Genomic DNA, 19150 nt, shown 5'->3' with positions numbered 1-19150 from the left:
AACATCTCCACCAGCCTTCACTGGACTTTTTCTGATCCAAGACAAATCCGTCTATTAATTCATGCTGTCAACACCAAATTCTGATACTTCCATCTGCAGTGTGCCTGTACAGCCTACAACTGTACAGAGTGGTTATCTGTATTGAAGCTACTGTAGCCTTTCTGTCAGCTCCAACCAGTCTGGTCGTTTTCTATGGATCTCTCACATCAACAAGAAGCATTTTCTTCCAAGAAGAAGAAGCAGTAATTAACCACTCAGTGGATGTGTTTTCTCTAGTAGTGTTAATCATTAAAACAAATGTAATCAGATTAATCATGACAATACTCTGTGATAAACTGTGATTAATCGCACTTATGTCTTCTTATGTTGCAAGTTTTTATAGTAAATATTAAAATGTAAATTATAGAATGGATGATGTAAAATGCAATCAAATGTATGACAAATTGGATAGAGCAAACTTTTTTTTTCACCTGTAGTTCATTTCTATGGTCCGAATCATTTGATGCGTTTGTTTACTTAAAGCGTTTTTTCTCCCTCTGTTTGGTTTGGTTTCACACATATATATAAATAAACCATGCAAGCACTTTGTCTCCTCTGATTGGTCAGAGCTGTCTGGTGAGGGAGTAAGTAAGTAATTATAGTGAGAAGATTCTGTAATCCAGAGCATATATCTGTGCAACTACGCAGATGCAAAGTGGAAAGGTTGCAATAATCAGTGAATGCTGCACATACTGCGCTCAGTGTGTAAACAGCATGGAGCACCAGAGACAGCTTTTGATCAGTATATTAGCAGTATATGATCTAGCTTATATATCAGATTAAACTGCACCTTATCAGCAGTTTAGTTTAATTAAAAATAAGTATATTTGATAGCTGGTTCGGATTAAGACGAGATCATATTTTCACCACAAGCAAACCACTCCAGAAAAAAAATTGCGCATTACTGATTCCAAATAAATTGAATGAGTCAACTCTAGAGACTTTTGTTTTTCAAAATCTTAAGAGATCAACATTTCTAGAAATTCCCAAATCAGCCTCTTTTGACATTAACAGTAACGTCACATTCAAAACCCTTAAGATCATATTTTTTTTCCATATTTTTTGATGGTTGACGTGAACATTACCTAAAGCTTCAGTATCCTTTCTCTATGATTTTAGGTACAGCTCTGCTGCCACGTGACTGGCTGATTATATTACTGTGTGAATCAGTAGGTAAGTTAGGTAGGTAAGTTTGAAAGCTCTGTATGAAGCCAGACGAGAATTTAAGAGCAAAGCAGCAATTGTTAATTTTCTCATTTTTCGCAATTACACAATTTTTCGCAATTCCGCAATTTTTCGCAATTACTACCTTCGGTAGGCTAAAGAGACAGATACAGTATTTGTGTTTAGATACTACGTCGGACGCTGCCGCAATATGGACCATTTAGCTTTCTGTTATATGTACACTTCAGTTTATTACCCCACTATTACAGCTCACACACCATACATTAGTTTTTCTCTCACATAGTTGTGGACAGACTTCCACAAGCGCTTTCTCCCTCTGGATGCCGAAAACATTCCTGTCTAGCATCATCGCTGGAACCGTTTTAAGCACATTGCTATTACATCGTATAATTGCACCTCTGAGAGCCTCTCAAGGATCAGGAGAAATAAAAGACTTAAAATACATTTTAATTTAGTCTTCTTCCCAGGGGTTCAAAACATTTTTGTGATGTTTTTAGTAAGAATTTGCTAAAACAAGTCCAAACACTACATGAAGGCTAATTTAACAAGAGTGATGAGGGTATATTACAAAAACATACTAAACAGAATACTACAAAGAATGAAATACAAAATCCATCATCAAATTAATATTGACTGCTATTTGGAACGGATCTTTTTCTCACAGAACATTAATACCACTAAATAACAAACATGTTCTGGTTCCAGGGGAGTCAGTCAAACAGTCTGACAGTGTTAGCAGCAAGTAAACAGTCAGTTTTTGATGGTGATGTGAAGAAAAAACAGACAAGCTCAAGAAACAGAGAGACTCTGATAAGAACTAAACTGTACAAACAGATCTCTGAGGAAGGATAGCCAGCAAACCAGTGACTGATATGATTTATGAAGGCCCTATCTCACAGCTGCTTCTAATGTCTTGGTACCAGGTACCACAGGACACCTTCAGAGGTCTACATCATTACAGAGTCTATGTCTTGATGGGTCAAAACTGTTTCAGTTCTTGACAATCATTGGGTGAGTTTTTGTTTGGGTTCGATCAAACAGACCAAACTATCAAGCAAGTTTGTCAAGTTTTTTGAACAGCATGATCAGCCAGACCATGCTGCTCCACCAGAGTGCCCAATCTGATCAAGTAAGTCATGTTAAAAGACCAACTAGTCTATCATTCTAGGCTGGTTAACTAGCTTGCTTACCAGCAAACCACATGAAACAATACTAAATTGCCAAAAGTATTGGGACAGTATTAAAATCCCCTTTACCTCGAGTAACTGTCTATACTGTCTATCCAGAAAAGGCTTTCTATTACTGCTGTGAAGTTTTGATTGCATTCATTTGATTGACAGAAGTGTTATGGATGGTGTATGGTCAGGAAGGTAATTCACCACCATCCCACTTCTTCCTCAAGTCCCCCAATGCATCTAAAAAGTACTGAATGGAGCTCCATCATTCCAGAGAACAGTGAAGTTCAATCCACTGTTCCACCACTCAATGCTGGGGGTATTTCTACCCTTCTACCCACTTTTAATTAGAAGTAACCTTTTTTTTCGCACTATAAGGCACACTTAAAATGTTCCTAGAACTCGACAGTGCGTCTTATGTATGAATTCTACCACTTAGGCTGTAAGGAACAGTAAAGAGATTCCGCTGAAGTACAGCGTTATAAAGGAGTTTTAGTGAAGTTTCTCCAGCACTGAGGCTGAAGCAGTATTAGCATTAGCTGCTAATGCAGCGCTAGCTCTTTCGGCATTCAGAGTAGTGAGTATATCAGACTGTAGCTTGCATGTTTACCGTGTTAAAACAAGAAACACTCAGGGTTCCTCAGTGTAGCACCAATAGGCGGCATTTACTAGCACTAGTGCTGCTGCTAACATGCTAAAATTCTAAAAACCTAAGTTTGCTGTAAGTAAACAGAAGGGCTTTACTCACCCAAATAAACAGTTTTCATGAGAGAAATCTGTGTGGATTAACATCCAGTGCTCGTTTGGCTTTAAAATATTTTTTTTTTTTAAAGAATTTCAATTTTGTTTAACTGTTTGAACTAGAATGGAAACATGGCAACACCTCCGTGCCTTACTAGTGTTGCTTAAAATGTGTCTTATAATCTGGTGCACCTTATGTATAAAAATAGACGTTTATTAACAGTGTACTTTATGGCCCGTAAAATACGGTACTTCTCCATAAGTCATGTGTACGTATGTGTGTGTGTTTGCACATCTGTGTCAGCAACAGGTGCAAATTACAAGAGCTGAATGTAAACATTAAAAAGGGGTTTCCACAAATATTTGGACACATAGTGTCGGTAGCTGTCACCACTCTTCTTGTAACGCAATGTTTGGCTCTAATTACTTTGACTACAGAAAACTGAACTATGTTACCAGGAAGTGTCTCAATGCACAACTGTCCAGTTTCAGAGATTCAGTCAGTTGTCAAATATATCGTCCCCATAACTCTGGCACCATTAGACACTACCAGCTGTCTCTGGAACGCCAACGTTTGCAAGAAACAGTTGTTCGAGGCGACAGAAGGCTCATGTCTGCAGGGTCAGAGGCCACTCAGGTTTAGCCTCTGCTTCAGACAGTGGGATTTCGTTTACAATCGGCTGAGATATAGGGTGACACAAAGGAGCAACATGAGCGCAGGAGCCGAGACTCGACCGCTAAACCCTCTCTATAACAACAACATCTGCGCAGAGCTGATGCATTAGCGCGTGTAGCTACGTTTAATGCGAGATGTCTTCCTCAGGGCACGTACGAACAGCGGATCATCTTATTCATAAATATCGCTGTAATAACAGCATGATCTCACGACGCATAGCAATTCTGCCCATTTATCCCACCACGGCCAAGTTATTTATATCTCCGAGTCGAGAGGTCAACATATGTTTTGGAAATGAAAACAGAGAAGAAAAGGGATGGAGGGTGGGAGGACAAGAGCGAGAGAAGAGAGGGGGAAAGTGGGGGTAGAGAGGCGATACTCTGGGTTGGGCGTTCAGCCCGTTGGACACTTAGAAGAAGAGGAGTTCTGAATTCTCCCCAAGATACACACATAGCCAGGGGGCGGGGAGTGGGGGTATGGAGGGGTGGGTGACATGTGGCCAGCCGTGACCCACGGAATGCTTCCAGCTGCCAGGACGCTCCCAGTCTGCGCTGTGTGTCTGGGGCAGTGTGCGGCCGGACGTGACTGGTTGATAGGCAGACATGCCAGCATAACCAAGCAGCTGTTTCTCTAAGCTGAACAGGCCATGCTTACTGAGCTCTACCACCACTGAAACTGGACATTATTTAGGGAACATTAAAACTGGTAAAAAAAATGCAGCCCATCAGCAAAAATGGATTTGACTTCCCGAGCTACGAGGCTAATATAGCTCTCAGGTAACAGAAGAACAAGTACCCCAATTGACATGGCCTAAATTTTGACTCTCACGATAAAAAAAATATGTATTCTACATCCTACTGTTTCTATAAATGATCATCGTTCTCCAGTGAAGGACTGTGGAAAATACTCAATAACAGGCGCTCCTTCAAAGTTTCTTTTAAAGTAACTTTCTGTGATTGGTTTACTGCTTTATTTCTCAGTTTTCACTCATATCGTGACAACACTAGCTCCCACTTGAGTCAGGAAGTGTGACACTTTAAGTAATGCTTTGAGGACACTCTTTACACATGCACTTCTGGACAAGCTGCGAAAAACTTAACCATCATTGAAAGTGAAAGAAGCATGTGGAGTACTTTTTTGTCAGCTTCACCAAAGTTACACAGTGCACTTAGCAGAAGGCCAAACCCAATTCCAAAATCCCCTGTTTATACATGTTTATCAAAATACTTATTTCAGGTTCATGCCATAAATTTTAGTATTCTTAGTCTTAGGTTTGAACAGGGTTTGAGTTTTAAATTTAGCAGTTTCTGCCAGGCTTCACTCTGTCATGTGAGTTTTACGTTGCTACTGTCCAAAAAAAGGAGGCCCTACCCCATAATAAAAACCTTAAAGTAAGACAAAAAGCCCTCTGGCCATTAGGGGAATAAATGTGAGGCAATTAACCTTGAAAACACTGCACAAACGGTTAAGCATGGTGGTGGCAGTATCATGCACTGTGGCTGTGGGTTTGTTTTCAGTCAAACTGACTGATGAATAGAATAATTAATGTGATGAATAGAACCATGAAGCAGAAAGACTACTCTCAGAATTATTTACCATAAACCTAAACTGTAAGCTTGCTCTTTGCCTAAAACAATAAAAATTGGCACCAAATTATTCTTTTTTTAATTAAAGATGTGTTGACAGTTAACTGAATTCCTTATTTTGGCCTATTCATATCTAATCATATCTATCAATTGTATATTTCTGACCACCACTGATCAATATCATACACATTTATTGGTCTAGTTAGTTTTTATTCAACACTACCCTTATTATTGTGTGTCTTCCTTAAAACAGTTGGGTTGCACAAATTTTAATGGGTTAGACAACATCTTCGTCTTCCAAGTGATAAACCTGCTTCAGTAGTTAACTGAGGTTAATGGAGGTCAGCTGGTCCCTCAAGTTCAAGAACCTCACAGGACCCCTCTGCTGAACAAAGACAGATCTTAAATCAGTGACTCACAGGAAAGTGCCCCCTGCATTTCCTCCATACATCAGCCATGATGACCAACGTCTCGCCATGTCTGAGCAGCGAGAGAGCAGCCGCTCTGCCAGCCGAGGACCACAGCACAGTAAATCTGCTCAAATAATCATCTGCTGAAACGCGATACAGTGCGACATACCTCCAACACCAAATAGAGTACAGCATGTCAGACAAAAGTATGTCGTATGAGCAATGCAAGTCTGGTTAAATGGTGGAATGAATCTAGGTAGATCTGTCTGAACATAAGAAAATGTATGTCTTTGTATGTAATGAACAATATTTCTGTAATCTGTATTGGCAAAATTTACAAATTGTAGTTGAACCCAAGTTGAGGCAAGGCAACTACCTTGTACAAGCTCATTTACCTTCTTTAGTTGGAAAAAGTCTACTGAGCAAACTGTTTTGTTTTTTTTCATCAGGGTTTGTCACCTGATGTTGATCACAGTACTTTTGTGTGCAAAACATTCATTGTTTCCTGGCAACATCTTTTAGCATATCAAGCATATCCTGCCATCTCTTGCACAACATCAAGGTGTAATCATTTAGGGGTGCAGAAAAAAATCGATTCGAGCTCGAATCGCATTTCTAAATTTGAACGATTCAGAATCGATTCTCAATCTAAAAAATCAATGTTTTTTGGGGGTGCATCTACTGTCGCACGGAGCTTTTTAACTGTACCGCGGAGCTCAGCTACTGTCGCAAGGAGCTCTTTTACTGTACCGCGGAGCTCTTTCACTGTCCTATGGAGCTCAGCTATTGTCCTGCGGAACTCTTTAACTGTCCTGCGGCGCTCTTTAACTGTTAAAGAGCTCCACAAGACAGAAGCTGGGCTCCGCAGGACAGTAGATGAGCTCCGCGCGACAGTAGCTGACCTCCGACAGTAGGGTGAGTGTCGTAAGACAGCAGCAACAGGACAGGGAAAGTTTTTGCTCTTAGTGTCTCTCCCTATTAGGCTACAGAGGGGCGTGTAGTGTCGATTTTTGCGATGCTAAAGTATGGAGGATAAAGCAAAAGAAATCCAGCTGATTTGAAAGAAAAGGAAAAAAATCGAATCGTGACAACAAGAATCGATTCTGAATCACACCCCTATAATCATTCTCCACAGGCTGCCTTTTCTTGGGATTTATATATGTGTTAAACATTAGTTACCGTATATTTCTAACTATAGATGTACTTAAAATCCTTTCATTTTCCCCCAAAAAAATCTTCAGTGCGCTTTATAATCTGGTGCGCTTTATGTATGAATTCTACCAGTCAGGTGCTAGCTTTTTTGCCATTCTGAGGCGAGTTTATTTGACTGTGCATTAACCATGTTAGAACAAGCTGTGTGGGACAGACCACTAGCTAATATTGCCCTGGTTTAAAGGAACACTTAGGACTTGGTGCAGAGCTATCAGGTGGCATTTACATCCCACTAGCGCTGTGGTTAGTGGCTAATGTTAATGCTTCTGCACCCAGCCTTAGTGCTGGAGAATCTTCACTGAAAACTCACCCTTAGTCAAAATACTAGAAATGTAAGCTTATAGTAAATAAACAGAAGTGCTTTACTCACCCAAATAAATGTTATTCAGGAGAGAAATCTGTGTAGATTAACATATAGCACTCATTTGACTTTTTTTTCTTTTTTTTTTTTAAGAATTACAGTTTTGTTCACTTAGGCGTTTCTCCCAGCTTCCCCATTAGACGGAAAACATGTCGACACCCTTGTTCACTTAGATCTAGGCATCCTTACAAATGTTGTATAATGCACCTTATAATCCGGTGTGCCTTATCTGTGAAAACAGACCAGAAAATAGACGTTTATTAATAGTGCACCTTATAATCCGGAGCGCCTTAAAGTCAGAAAAATTCGCTAATGGCCTGGTCTCAGTGTTGAAGGCTATAAGAGCAAGTTGCGGTGTTTTTTTTTTGTTGCTGCATGTGACTTTAAGCTGTTTTAAAGTAGATGAATGTAAAACATGTAATTCGCACAAACTTTTTTTGTTGATCCTTTAGCATAGTCAGCAGGACTATCTTCACTTTGAAAAGAATCGTAACGACCAAACATTTTGGTGCTTTATTTTTATGCTGAGGAAGGATTTGCCCAAACCCCTGTGAAAAAGCTTAGCCTCCCTATCTAATAACTTCTTGTGATGCCCCTGGGCATGTCAATGTCTTCTAGTATCAACCAAATTTAACAAAGCCATTCATTCCATACACTCAATTTCGACTATAGCTGTTGGAATGTCTCTGTTTTAGAGCTCCTGTCATTGTCTCATTTCACTGGAATGCAACAATTCGTCACGTAGCACGAATGCAAAAGCCAAGATAACATCGGAGCTTGGCGTTCCATAGTGTTTCATGAGATGACTAGTGTTGCTGACACAGACGTGAAGTCATACAGTACGTGGGTGCTGTGGACACATAACTACACTTTTGATACAATGCCATGGTAACTGGTGCTAGAACTAGCTAATAAGGCTTTGAGTAACATTCTTTAAAAGGGATTAGAACCTATTTTACCAAATTTGGCAATAAAATGATGCATGCAAAGGTAAGAAAAAGCAAGGACATCTTTATTTAGTAGAGTAAAACATTGTGGTTCAGAGGTTGGCATCCTTTTATGACACCTGTGGCACTAAATTAATGTCCCTACTATATGTTATAGAAAATGCTTTGACCTCTTAAATACTTGGGACTACTAAATTGCCTATAACGCTGGTGATTGATGACAAAATCCCATGACAAAAAGTTGTACCAATTGCTGACACAGTTCCTGTATTGCCAAAGTATTGCCAACAGAATAGGACACTCTGGAGTAGATAAGCATGAACCTATCAGCTCCATGATGATCCATGGCCAGGTGTTGGCTTGAGGGGTATAATGCCCCCCAAGCATTTAGCTACGAAACACTGAAACTGTGTTTTTTGGAATGATGGGACTGTGCCTCATCTAATACTTTTGAGAGCTTGGAATGAGGTAGGGTGGTGAACAATCCATCATCCAGACCTCACTAACACTATGACTATCTTGTCACTGAATGCAATCAATCAAATTCTCACAGCAATGCTTCAAAATCTAGCAGACAGCCTTCCCTGGGGGAAATACTTTTTAATATCCTTGATTAAGGAAGAAACAAGGAAAAATACAGTACACGAGCGAGAATTAGGACATTTGTTCTTAAAGGGTTCTTCACCCTTTTTTACACCACTGTTCTCTTGATTCTTCACAGAATCAGTGTCTGAGAAAAACAATACCCCACACCAAACTGGACAATGATATCATTGCTGGACACCCCAGAGGCCTCACCCTTGTCTGCAGCAACGCCATCCCAGCGCTCTTGTTTACACCACTGGCTTCCATCAACACCGTGGCTGAGGAGAAAGTTTGTGCTGCTACCAGACAGCGAGCTTCCTGCTCATCAGGCCTAGACTTTGAATGGCACGCTAAGTCCCAGGGTGGTGTGTACAGAACCAGCAGTTGACTCTTTTACAGCTTCCTGTCGTGACTGCCTCACACAAAGCTTAAGAGGCTTATTAGTGCCAACGATGGAACGGGCACAGATATCCTACCACACGCCAACTTGGTATCTGACCAACACTGGGCTCAGCAGATGTCAGTTCTTCAATAGATTTGTGCAGTTAGTTCCCTTGTGTGTCCAAATGTTTGTGGACAACCCTTCTAATGAATGCATTCAGTTACTTTAAGCTGCACCCATTGCTGACGCAGATGTGCAAATGCACAACCACTGGAAAATGTCTAATGCCAGGTGTATTAATGCAAACACAAAAATGCTCCAAAATCTTGAAGAAAGACTTCCGAGGACAGCAGAGACAGTAATGCCTACAAAAGAAGGGAAAACTCCATTTTAATCCTATTTGGTTAGAGAGAATTAGCTAAATGTATTCAGCCACAAACCATAGAAACATAATGATGCATGTTTATTTAACATGTCAAACAGCACTGGAAAAGTTGGTTCGAGAACCAATGTTTTAATATGCTAGTCAACTTGACTGGAAAGCAGTAAGTCAAAACTCTTAAATTTACATTTTAATAAGGTTTAACATTTAGAAGTAGACAAGTGGTATGTTATAACTGTTCAAGGTGTGAGCAGCCATGATGAATTGATGTTACATGTTGAGTAATGAGTTAGGAACACTATCCTCTGACATTCCCAAATGAGGGAATCTTCTTTGAATTTTCCTTATTGGATTTGAAAATTCTGAGATATGAGCTCTACTCAAATGCAGCATTTTCAAGTTTTTTCCAACCTATTACTGGAGTCCCATCCAACAACGGGCCACAGTTTTGCTCTCTCACAGCTGCCAGCACACCTAAAACCAACTAATCAAGAGCTGAAGACCAGTTACATGAGTGCTGACAGCAGGAATATGCAAAAACGTTGCCTATTTAGAGTTTCTTAAGAACTGGGTTGGGAAACACCAGAAAAAACCTAGTCAAGTTCTGCAATTGTTCGGTATATACAGCATTAAAAAGAGACAACCTTATTAAACACCATCCCATGGACCTGAGCCTAATTCCTCAGTCTAAGTTATTTCCGTCTCATAACAGCAGGCAGTGTTGAGGTCGCTGAACTCTTGGCCCCGCCAATACCCTGACAACTTCACCATGAAACGTTGCATTATTTGTCCATTACCTACTGGCCCTGGGACTACATACTAAGATATCCATCAGCAGGCCAGTGTGAAGGGTGCGGGGGGAAGGAGCAATGGCAGGGAAATTGCTACCAGATTTTTGACTGACGTGTTCCATGCCGTCATAAATACACAAACTCTTGATCTGCTTCAGCACAACTTGAGGTGAGATTCCATGAAATATGAGCCGCCTCGGTGAGATCTACTCCTTCACTCGAATGTGGTTCATGTTTAAACAACTTGTCACAGCCTAGGACCTTGCAAAGTTCTCTGAAACCATGGGAAAGACATATAAAAGAAACTGGGATTTGCCTGATATGCAAAACCCACTTCTTTGAAACTCCATTCCCACTCTTCATATCACTGTACTCTTTAAACAACATATGCTGTTGATGAATGTGCCTAGATATTAGTTTAAGATGCTTTTACCAGATTCTCAGATGCTTCAAAGTGGTTGTTTCATTGCCTAACTGATGATCCTGGAGAGGAAAAGGGGGGGATGAGTCATGTTGCTTTGCGGTTGGGGGTTGAGTGTTCCTCCTCTTGAGATGGGTGGGAGAAGACGCAGTGGAGGATGGGGTCCGTCTACTCAGAGAGGAATCCCATGGCTTGTGTGAACTAAGCTTTGAAAGTCCAGTACAGAGCGCTGAATCGTTTAGTTTGCTTTGGCAAGGGTTCTTCTCAACACACTTGTGGAAGGATGTTGTCCAGAAATGGAAATGGTCACAATGACATGGCAAAAAAGATGCACAAGCTGGGGAAGGGAGGGAAGGACAGAAGTAAAGGAGGAGAATGGGATGATTTTTTGGTGCCTGAGTTGAACTGAAGATGACTGGCTTCTTCGAGGATGATTATGCTTTGCTTCACTAGATCGGAAAACCAGGCAAGATCAACCACATCAATCTGCTGTGATGTTTAACCAAGACTTGAAGAACGTCCCCAGCTTTGAACTTGATCGTGCAGAGATGACGATTGCTTGGCTTTAGAGACCAACGGGATCTAATTTCAGAAAAAATGAGTAAATGCAGACGCTGCACAGGTGCTTTGCTGAAGAAAACTGGTCAAACTCAGTGGACAAAAACCCACAGAAAGACCTGACAGCACCTTTGATTGATGACCGTTCGCAACAGGCAAATGAAACTACAAAAAAATTAAAGCTCATAAGCTTCTGAAAAAAAAATTCACTTTGTGCAACATTCTCAAACATCTTTTTAAAGGAAGCATGCAGAGGCCTTAAGCCTCTACTAGCAATTTTTCAGTCTTAATGTACAATTGTACCAAAAATGAAAAGGACAAATCGCTCAAGACTGTCAAGATTGGAAATTGAGTCACCCTTAGGAAACACAGAAGCAGGGTTCAATCGGGGCACTCGAAAGCTCTCCCTAGCTCTGTATGGAGTTCCAGCTATCACTCCTGGAGGGCTTCCAAATGTGGCCCCTGTAAAGTCGCTTCTTTCAAGCTGCAGATTTACAGCTTTGCAGAACATTAGCGCTCTCCTCCGCATGCCATCCGCCAGGCTGGAAAAAACGATGCTGGGTCTCATCAAGCTCAAGGTTCTGCCCTCTGGAAACACTCTGCCCCCCCATAGAAAACAGTCCCTGCTGTGCAGAGGGGTAAAGGCAGCCAGTCTGGCCCTTGTCAGTGTCAGATGCCCCCCCAAAACCTCTGAAATGGCGGTGCCTCCGGATTGATCCAGAGGGAGCGTGAGCTGGCATGCTCCAGTTGTCACCAACAGGGATCTAAGATATGGGGGCCAGGGACAATTGAATCGGTTCAAGAGCGACAGAGGTGGTTTTTGGCTTGATGGTGTGTAGCGGACCGGAGCAAGACAACGTGTAAAGTTGTTCAAGCTGCTGCAATGACATCATTCCTCAAGCCTAGAGAAGTGCTCTCTAAGCAGAACAAGTACATCTCCTTCGGCCTTGAACGTCTGCTTGGGAACCTGGTCTAGTTAGATGGTGGGTTGAATCTTTTTGGTTTTTGGCCAGACTTTGTAAATGTCCTGTATAAATGTACAGTACGTTGGAACACAGAACCGTATAAACATGGCACTGGACCCCATTAACCCACTTTCTCTGCCTCATTAAACTTTGCCCCACAATCCTCCATCTTCTCTTATCTGTTGGCTCCCTTCTTTTCCCACTATTACAGAGATGGTAAGACCTCTTTCCTTGTGAGGTGGTCATTTGCCAGGTTTAGTTCTCACTGTGGAGCTCTCAGGCTGTTCCTTACATATGGATGTGATTTTCTCGGTACTTTAAAGCACTTAATGCACACACATACATTTTGCCAAAGGTAAATCAAATATTGAAACTTTGGCTTTCCTTTCTCACAACCTTGTTCATCTAAAATGAGCAAATACACAGCATGTCAGCAACTTGTCTCAAACTTAATGTAGCTTTCCATTTGAGACTAAGATATATGTTAATGGAAACTTTCTACTAGGGTCTCTGTTATAAAAAATGTATTTTCCACCGCATATTGCAAAATAAGAGTTTGATATGGCAGGCTAACAACAGCACTTTCCTTGCCAAACTAGGGTTAAATTTCCAGGCTGGGTAAGCCCAGCACAGTACACAAATAAGAGGCTTTGGGCAGAACTCTTCTGCCAGTATAACAGGATAAACGTATAAGTTATTATAGATAAGAACGTTATGTGATGTATTGTTCCTGCTGTGAGGATTTGATGGCATATTGAGAAAGGCAGTGTTTTCTGTTTTCTATCTAAAATAACATTACTGTACTTTAACAATGTCTTGTTTTTTCCTCTTTAGGAGGAAAAATTGTAAAAAATTGTAAAAAAGTGATGTATAAATATGCAAATCTCAAAAAAACAGAATCAAGCTCCTTTGGGTGTTTTCATACCTGCACTTTTTAGTCTTGTTAAACTGGAACCTAGTTATTTTTTCAAACTTGATGCATTTAGTTTGGGCAGGTATGAATGGAGTAATTGAAGTCGGATGTGTTCCAAAACTACCACACTGATGTGGAATTGGTCTTGGTCTGGTCCCAAAGTTTAGTTTGTGGTTATAACGTGACGTGACCATGATCTGACCCAACTAGCAGTTTAACCAGATTAATTGAGGAGATATGAACAGATGCCATCTCTGCTGCTCCAAGCTTTATTGATCTAAATACACACTAGTCCAGCTTTAACAATGAAGGTTCTTCCAAAGTTAAGGAACCTTCATATACAGCAAAAAGATTCAGCAAACAATTGGAGCAATTTGAAGGATGTAAGTAACATATCCTTCATGGCCCTAGATTGCCCAAAATTGACTCTACACGTCCAACTTGAGGAAAAAAAAGAACAGTGTGACGTAATCACGAAACCTTGTTAGACTGTTCTAAATGTACAATCAACAGTCTATATGACTTTCTAACTGGGGACCCATCCTACCTCAACTGCAGTCTAAACTTTGGAACGCAGCTACTGCGCTTCACTTGGGCTCTTCGTTGTGCATAAACTTACCAAACCAAGAGTACAACCTTCAAGCTCACAAATTCGTTAACTGATTCAGACCAGAGCAAACCAACTATAGGTGTGAAAACACCCTTAAAATGACTTGAACTGAGAAGTAATTGTTGAGTAAGCTGCTGAGAACGTGTTGAGAAAGTTCAGCTTGAGGAACCTGTGCAGCTCCGTTCATGACAGCCAACTCCCTGGGAACCTCCTGCTTCCCCACATGCTGCCCCTTGGGGGAGGAAATGAAGTGATATGAGAGAAAACAGAGTGCGGCGGTGAATGTATACAGATACATCCAGCACCTCTGTGGTCTTTCCCAAAATAAGAGCGGGGCGGAAAGGAGAGAAGAAGGAAGGGCACGGAGGGGTGTGTGTGTGTGTTTGTGTGTATGTGTGTGTGTGTGTGTGTGTGGTTATGGGAGTACCACTTCGAAACAAGGCCATGACAAATCCCAATGGGGATCAGCCTGTGTAAATATGGGAACAAAAACACGCAGGGTTAGCGTATGGAACCCTGAAAAAAAATCTCAAAGCTTTTCTCCTTTTTATTAAGAAAACTCTCCACTGACCCCATAATTCCTTCGCACACATGTTCCCACGCAAGACCACATGTGGACACACATGTAGGGCAAGATATGGCAAGGCTGATATATTGTGCATAACACCAAAACCCCTGTCTTAGAAGGCAAGTGGTAGGGCTGTAAGATAAATCCTATTTTTATTGGTATCATAATATAATTTCACTGTAAACAGTAGTAATACTATTGCAAATAAAAGTAAACTCAAAGTCAGACTGCATACTGTGCTAACATGGTATAGCGAGGTAAATTGAGGTAGAATAAGGCAGAGCAATGTAGAGTGAGGTAAAGTGAGAGGTAGAGTTAGGTATATTAAGGTAAGGCAAGGCAAAGCGAGGCACAGTAATGTAGAGAGAGAGGCACAGCAATATAAAGCAAGACAAAGTGAGGTAGAGTGGGGTATAGTTAGAAAAGGAAAGTGAAGCTCAGTGAGGAGAGCAGAGTGAGTGAAAGTGAGGCAGAGCAAGGTAGAGTGAGTGAAAATGAGGCAGAGCAAGTAGAACCAGGTAGAGTGAGGCAGAGAAAGAGTGGGGTATAGTAAGGTTAAGCGAGGCACAATGATGTAACTGGTTGAGGTAGAGTGAGGCACATTAAGGTAGAGCAAGTAAAATTGAGGCAGAGGAAGTAGAACGAGGCAGAGCAAAAGTGGGGTATAGTAAGGTAAAGCAAGGCACAGTGAAGAAGAGGTAAAGTAAGGCACACCAAGGTAGAGCAAGTGAAAGTAAGGCACAGCAAGTTTTACTCAGTATCGCTATACAGATCCAAAGTCCTCAATACAGTAAAACAGTACAGTCAATATCCTCACTTTCTACAAGCTCTTCTTCTCTTTGCCTGATGCTCAGCAGTTTGTGGGGACAACATGTGGGGCAGAGGATGTCCCTGTGGCTGTTTTCCCACTAACTTCCATCCATTAACAAGTGAGTGAAGAAGGGTTTTATGTGCTCCACAGTGCTCTTGTTATTATTCACATGCTCTTTAATACACTTCCCTCCACTAGCTGTTCCCAGGATGGAAAAGCTGCCTGTGTTGTGAGTGACACTCTCTCTCTCTCTCTCTCTCTCTCTCGAGCTGGCTCTCTCAGTCGAGCCCTGAAAAGACCCACAGCGCTTCCAGATGTTCGGCAACGCAGCCAGACGTGGCCGCAGACGGCTGGCCTGGGCTCAAGCATGACGGCCTCTGGGCCGAGGGCTGGGGGGCCGCAATATGAAACACTCAAGGTTTGTGGGGGCAGAAGGGTGTGACAGGAGGGCGACCCCAAGGACACGGCCTGGAGCGGCGGTGATAGTAGGAGAATAAGGGAAGTTAGAAAGGAGGATAAAGCAAGAGAGAAAGTTAGGATTAGACTTAGGGTTAATGAGGATAAGATGTATAGTGTGTTGAAGGCGTAGTGAAAGAGCTATATAGTGTGTGATGTTATGTACAGTGCGTTGAGGAGGGAGAATGTGTAGGGGGTTGATATTTCATGCCTGTGGTGGATGATCTCATTTCTTTCCCCAAGAGAGAGACACAAAAGAATCTCAATTAAAGAGTGTGAAACCACAGAGTCATTAGTACTGGTATGTTGGTGGGGATGGAAAGAGGAGAAGAACAAGAGTAATCTAAGGTAAGTCACTTGGCACAGAAAGAACCAGAGTGTTTTAACACAGTTTTCCCCTTACTGCAAATGTAGTTAATCAGCTAAACCTAAAAATACGAGCTGAGGGTCATGTGATTTTAGAATTGTATACATTTGGTCACGTTTTGTTTTGTATTCACACTGCAGTTTAGCAAATGGCTTATAAAACTTAGCTTCCCTACCAGATATTGTGCCAAATTCTGCCTGCATCCAGAATCTGACTCTCTTCAAAGTGCACAAAATGCTATACCCTAACATCCTGGGAACCAACAAAACCAGTACCATACCGGAATAAACCAAATTAGTATGGTAAACAAGCAAAACTTTAGGTTTCAACGATGGTCGGGGGGCTTTATAACCCTCTAGCCCACACCTGGCACTAGGCACTGTGCCAATGAGTTAATACTTGTCTGTTGCAGAGTCCCATTCTTACAGCAATACTTCTTTTTATATAGACAAAACAAGAAGTGCATCACCTATGCATTTACACATCTGTGTCAGCAATAGGTTAATCCATTAAAAGAGGTGTCCAAGAACATTTGGACATATAGTTTGGACTATATTAACTTTAGCATGTTCACATATGCTGAGGATATTTTCTGAGCAAATAGCGAAGCACTTTTGTAAATTGCTCTGGATCAGAACATCTGCTAAATGCCATAACTGTAATGTAATTGTACCAAACTGTTCCTTTGAGACTTATCAATATGGAGGCCCTCACAAGTGCAGCGTCAGGGTCTCATTCCTTCTGCAATGGAATGCCTCAGCGACTCAGTGTCCACTTCACTTTCCTCATGATCAGCAGATTGTGGTGGGAAATTATATACTTTGCGCAGTTTCGAACATTGCTAAGACCACTTATATAAACATTAAAATAGTGGTAACACCTGATCTGTGGACATATAACCCAATTAAGTCCAGTTCCTGCATGCATGATCTGTAATATTATCCACATTCTGGGTTTGGCTTTGGTTGTAAATCTATTCGCTGTTTTAATAAAGGGGTCACACTGGGTGCTATGACCAGCCCTAGAACTTGAATAAAACTCATGAGACCCTTGCACACATGTATGGTAACCCAGCCCTTTCTTGGATTTTACCTGGAGAAGCTGTATGTGGGAACGCAAATGATTACATTAGTTGTACTGGACATCATCCAGACTTGATCCTGCCAGTTGCATAGTACAAAACTTATAGGAATAGAGCAGTTAACTGTCTGACCTCCTAGTGGGCCAACCTAGAAGAAGAGGTCTCACCCTTCATGACTACCAAACCATTAGCATTGCCACCACACTGTTAGCATCACTACCACGCTGTTAGCATTGATGCTGCAATGACCAAAGTCCTTGCCTAGTACTGATATATGGTGTTAGGAAATAATAGAGGTTTTGGAGGAATAATGTGCCTTAAGCTCTTCCTTCCAATCTAGAATTCTATAAATTCAATCTCCCTTGCTTACACATCCCACTTTAAGACTTTGTACATTTCCACCACCCCTCTCCTCCTTTTTAACTCTTAACTCTCTGTCCTGACTCTACTAATCAGAGAGACAGGAGGACCGGCTTCCTACTACAAGCAGAAACCACCTGTCCAACCCAATGTCCTCTAGCTAAAACTTTACCCAGCATCAGTACCCTGGCATAAGTCACATGCCATTATCATCAGGGCTTTTCATAACTGAAATCAAGTAAATATTTACTGTATATTTACAGTGTTTCACACTGTAAGTGATGCAGTTCCTCCTGCATATACTGCTTAGACACTACCCCTTGCCTTAAACCATGCAGTTAGAGCTTGCCTGTCACAGGAAATTTGTGGCTGTACATTACATATGTAAAAGGGCAGCACAATATCCATCAATCCATCCATCCATACATCCATTGTCAATACCCCCTTATCTGTCAGGGTCATGGGGGCAGCACAAGAAGTTCAGAGTTTATTCTCCAAAATTCACGTAAAAAGGGTGAAGGACAATAAAAAAATCAATTACAAAACCAAGCCATCGCATTCACCTACCTTCACTGCAGTCACTACCCAGAAATCCAGGGCAGCATCTCCACTCCAGTGCCGTCACCTGCCGGTAGGCCACCTTATAGGAAGGTCTGACCAGAGCCCTGTAACTGATTAAGAAAAGGATATTGAATCACATTGGGATCAAAGCGTTATCCCACTTGCAACTGTGACAAAAATAATCCTTTTTCATAGGTCAATCTCTCATTCATCTCGCTGGAATATCCCAGAGTTCTGGCGTTCCTTCTGATAGCAAACATACTGCGTCACACAAGGTCACTGGCCAAAGCCTTATTGATGTGATGTGAAAAAATGAAGAGGTGCAGTTAAATTTTCAAGAGAAAATAAACACCCAGGAAAAATATATTTTAACATATTACACTGCCTGGCAAAAAAGTCATCACCTGGATTTAAGTAAGTAATTGATGTGGGGTTGATGCTGCAGTTGGTCTGCAGGTCTAGGTTCAGCAACAGTATGTGCTGAAAGAATAAGTTCAGCTGACTACCTGAATATACTGAATATAGACCAGGTTATTTCTTCAATGGATTTTTTTCTTCCCTGATGACACGAGCATATTCCAAGATGATAATGTCAGGATTTATGGAGCTGGAATTGTGAAAGAGTGATTCAGGGAGAATGAGATCATCATTTTCACACATGGATTGTTCCACCAGAGAGTCCAGAACTTAACCTCATTGAGAATCTTTGGGATGTGCTGGAGAAGGCTTTGTGAAAATCTGGAGAAGATCTTGGTGAAAAATGAATGCAACACTGGATTGAAATAAATCTTGTGACATTGCAGAAGCTTATCAAAACGATTCCACAGCGATTGCATGGCGCAATCAAAGCTAAAGGCTAAAAGCAAAGGAATATCTTTTTTTTGGTGGCGCCTTTTTTTTGACCAGGCAGTGTATTTTTTGCAGTGTTCATTATTTACAGGACTAAAGTGAATTGAAATGTGTTATTTGGCAAAGAAATGTCATAAAGCAAGTAAAGAGTGAACAAT

At 41.3% G+C, this 19150-nt stretch overlaps 2 protein-coding genes across 2 annotated transcripts in view; both read right to left on the bottom strand.

Moving 5' to 3' along the window:
* LOC103044296 (P2Y purinoceptor 13) overlaps window positions 1-19150 on the bottom strand; it is a 353924-nt gene that overhangs the window by 238267 nt on the left and 96507 nt on the right. The window lies entirely within an intron of this gene.
* LOC103022473 (collagen alpha-1(XXVI) chain) overlaps window positions 1-19150 on the bottom strand; it is a 56585-nt gene that overhangs the window by 35064 nt on the left and 2371 nt on the right. The window contains exon 3 of the mRNA XM_022678804.2: window positions 18150-18253. Coding sequence (XP_022534525.2) covers window positions 18150-18253 — 104 coding nt within the window. The remainder of the gene's footprint in view (window positions 1-18149; window positions 18254-19150) is intronic.

This window comes from Astyanax mexicanus, chromosome 4 (assembly GCF_023375975.1).
Source record: "Astyanax mexicanus isolate ESR-SI-001 chromosome 4, AstMex3_surface, whole genome shotgun sequence".
NCBI lineage: Eukaryota > Metazoa > Chordata > Actinopteri > Characiformes > Acestrorhamphidae > Astyanax > Astyanax mexicanus.
The sequence above is the reverse complement of the archived record's forward strand: the minus strand, read 5'-3'. Positions and strand labels throughout refer to the sequence as shown.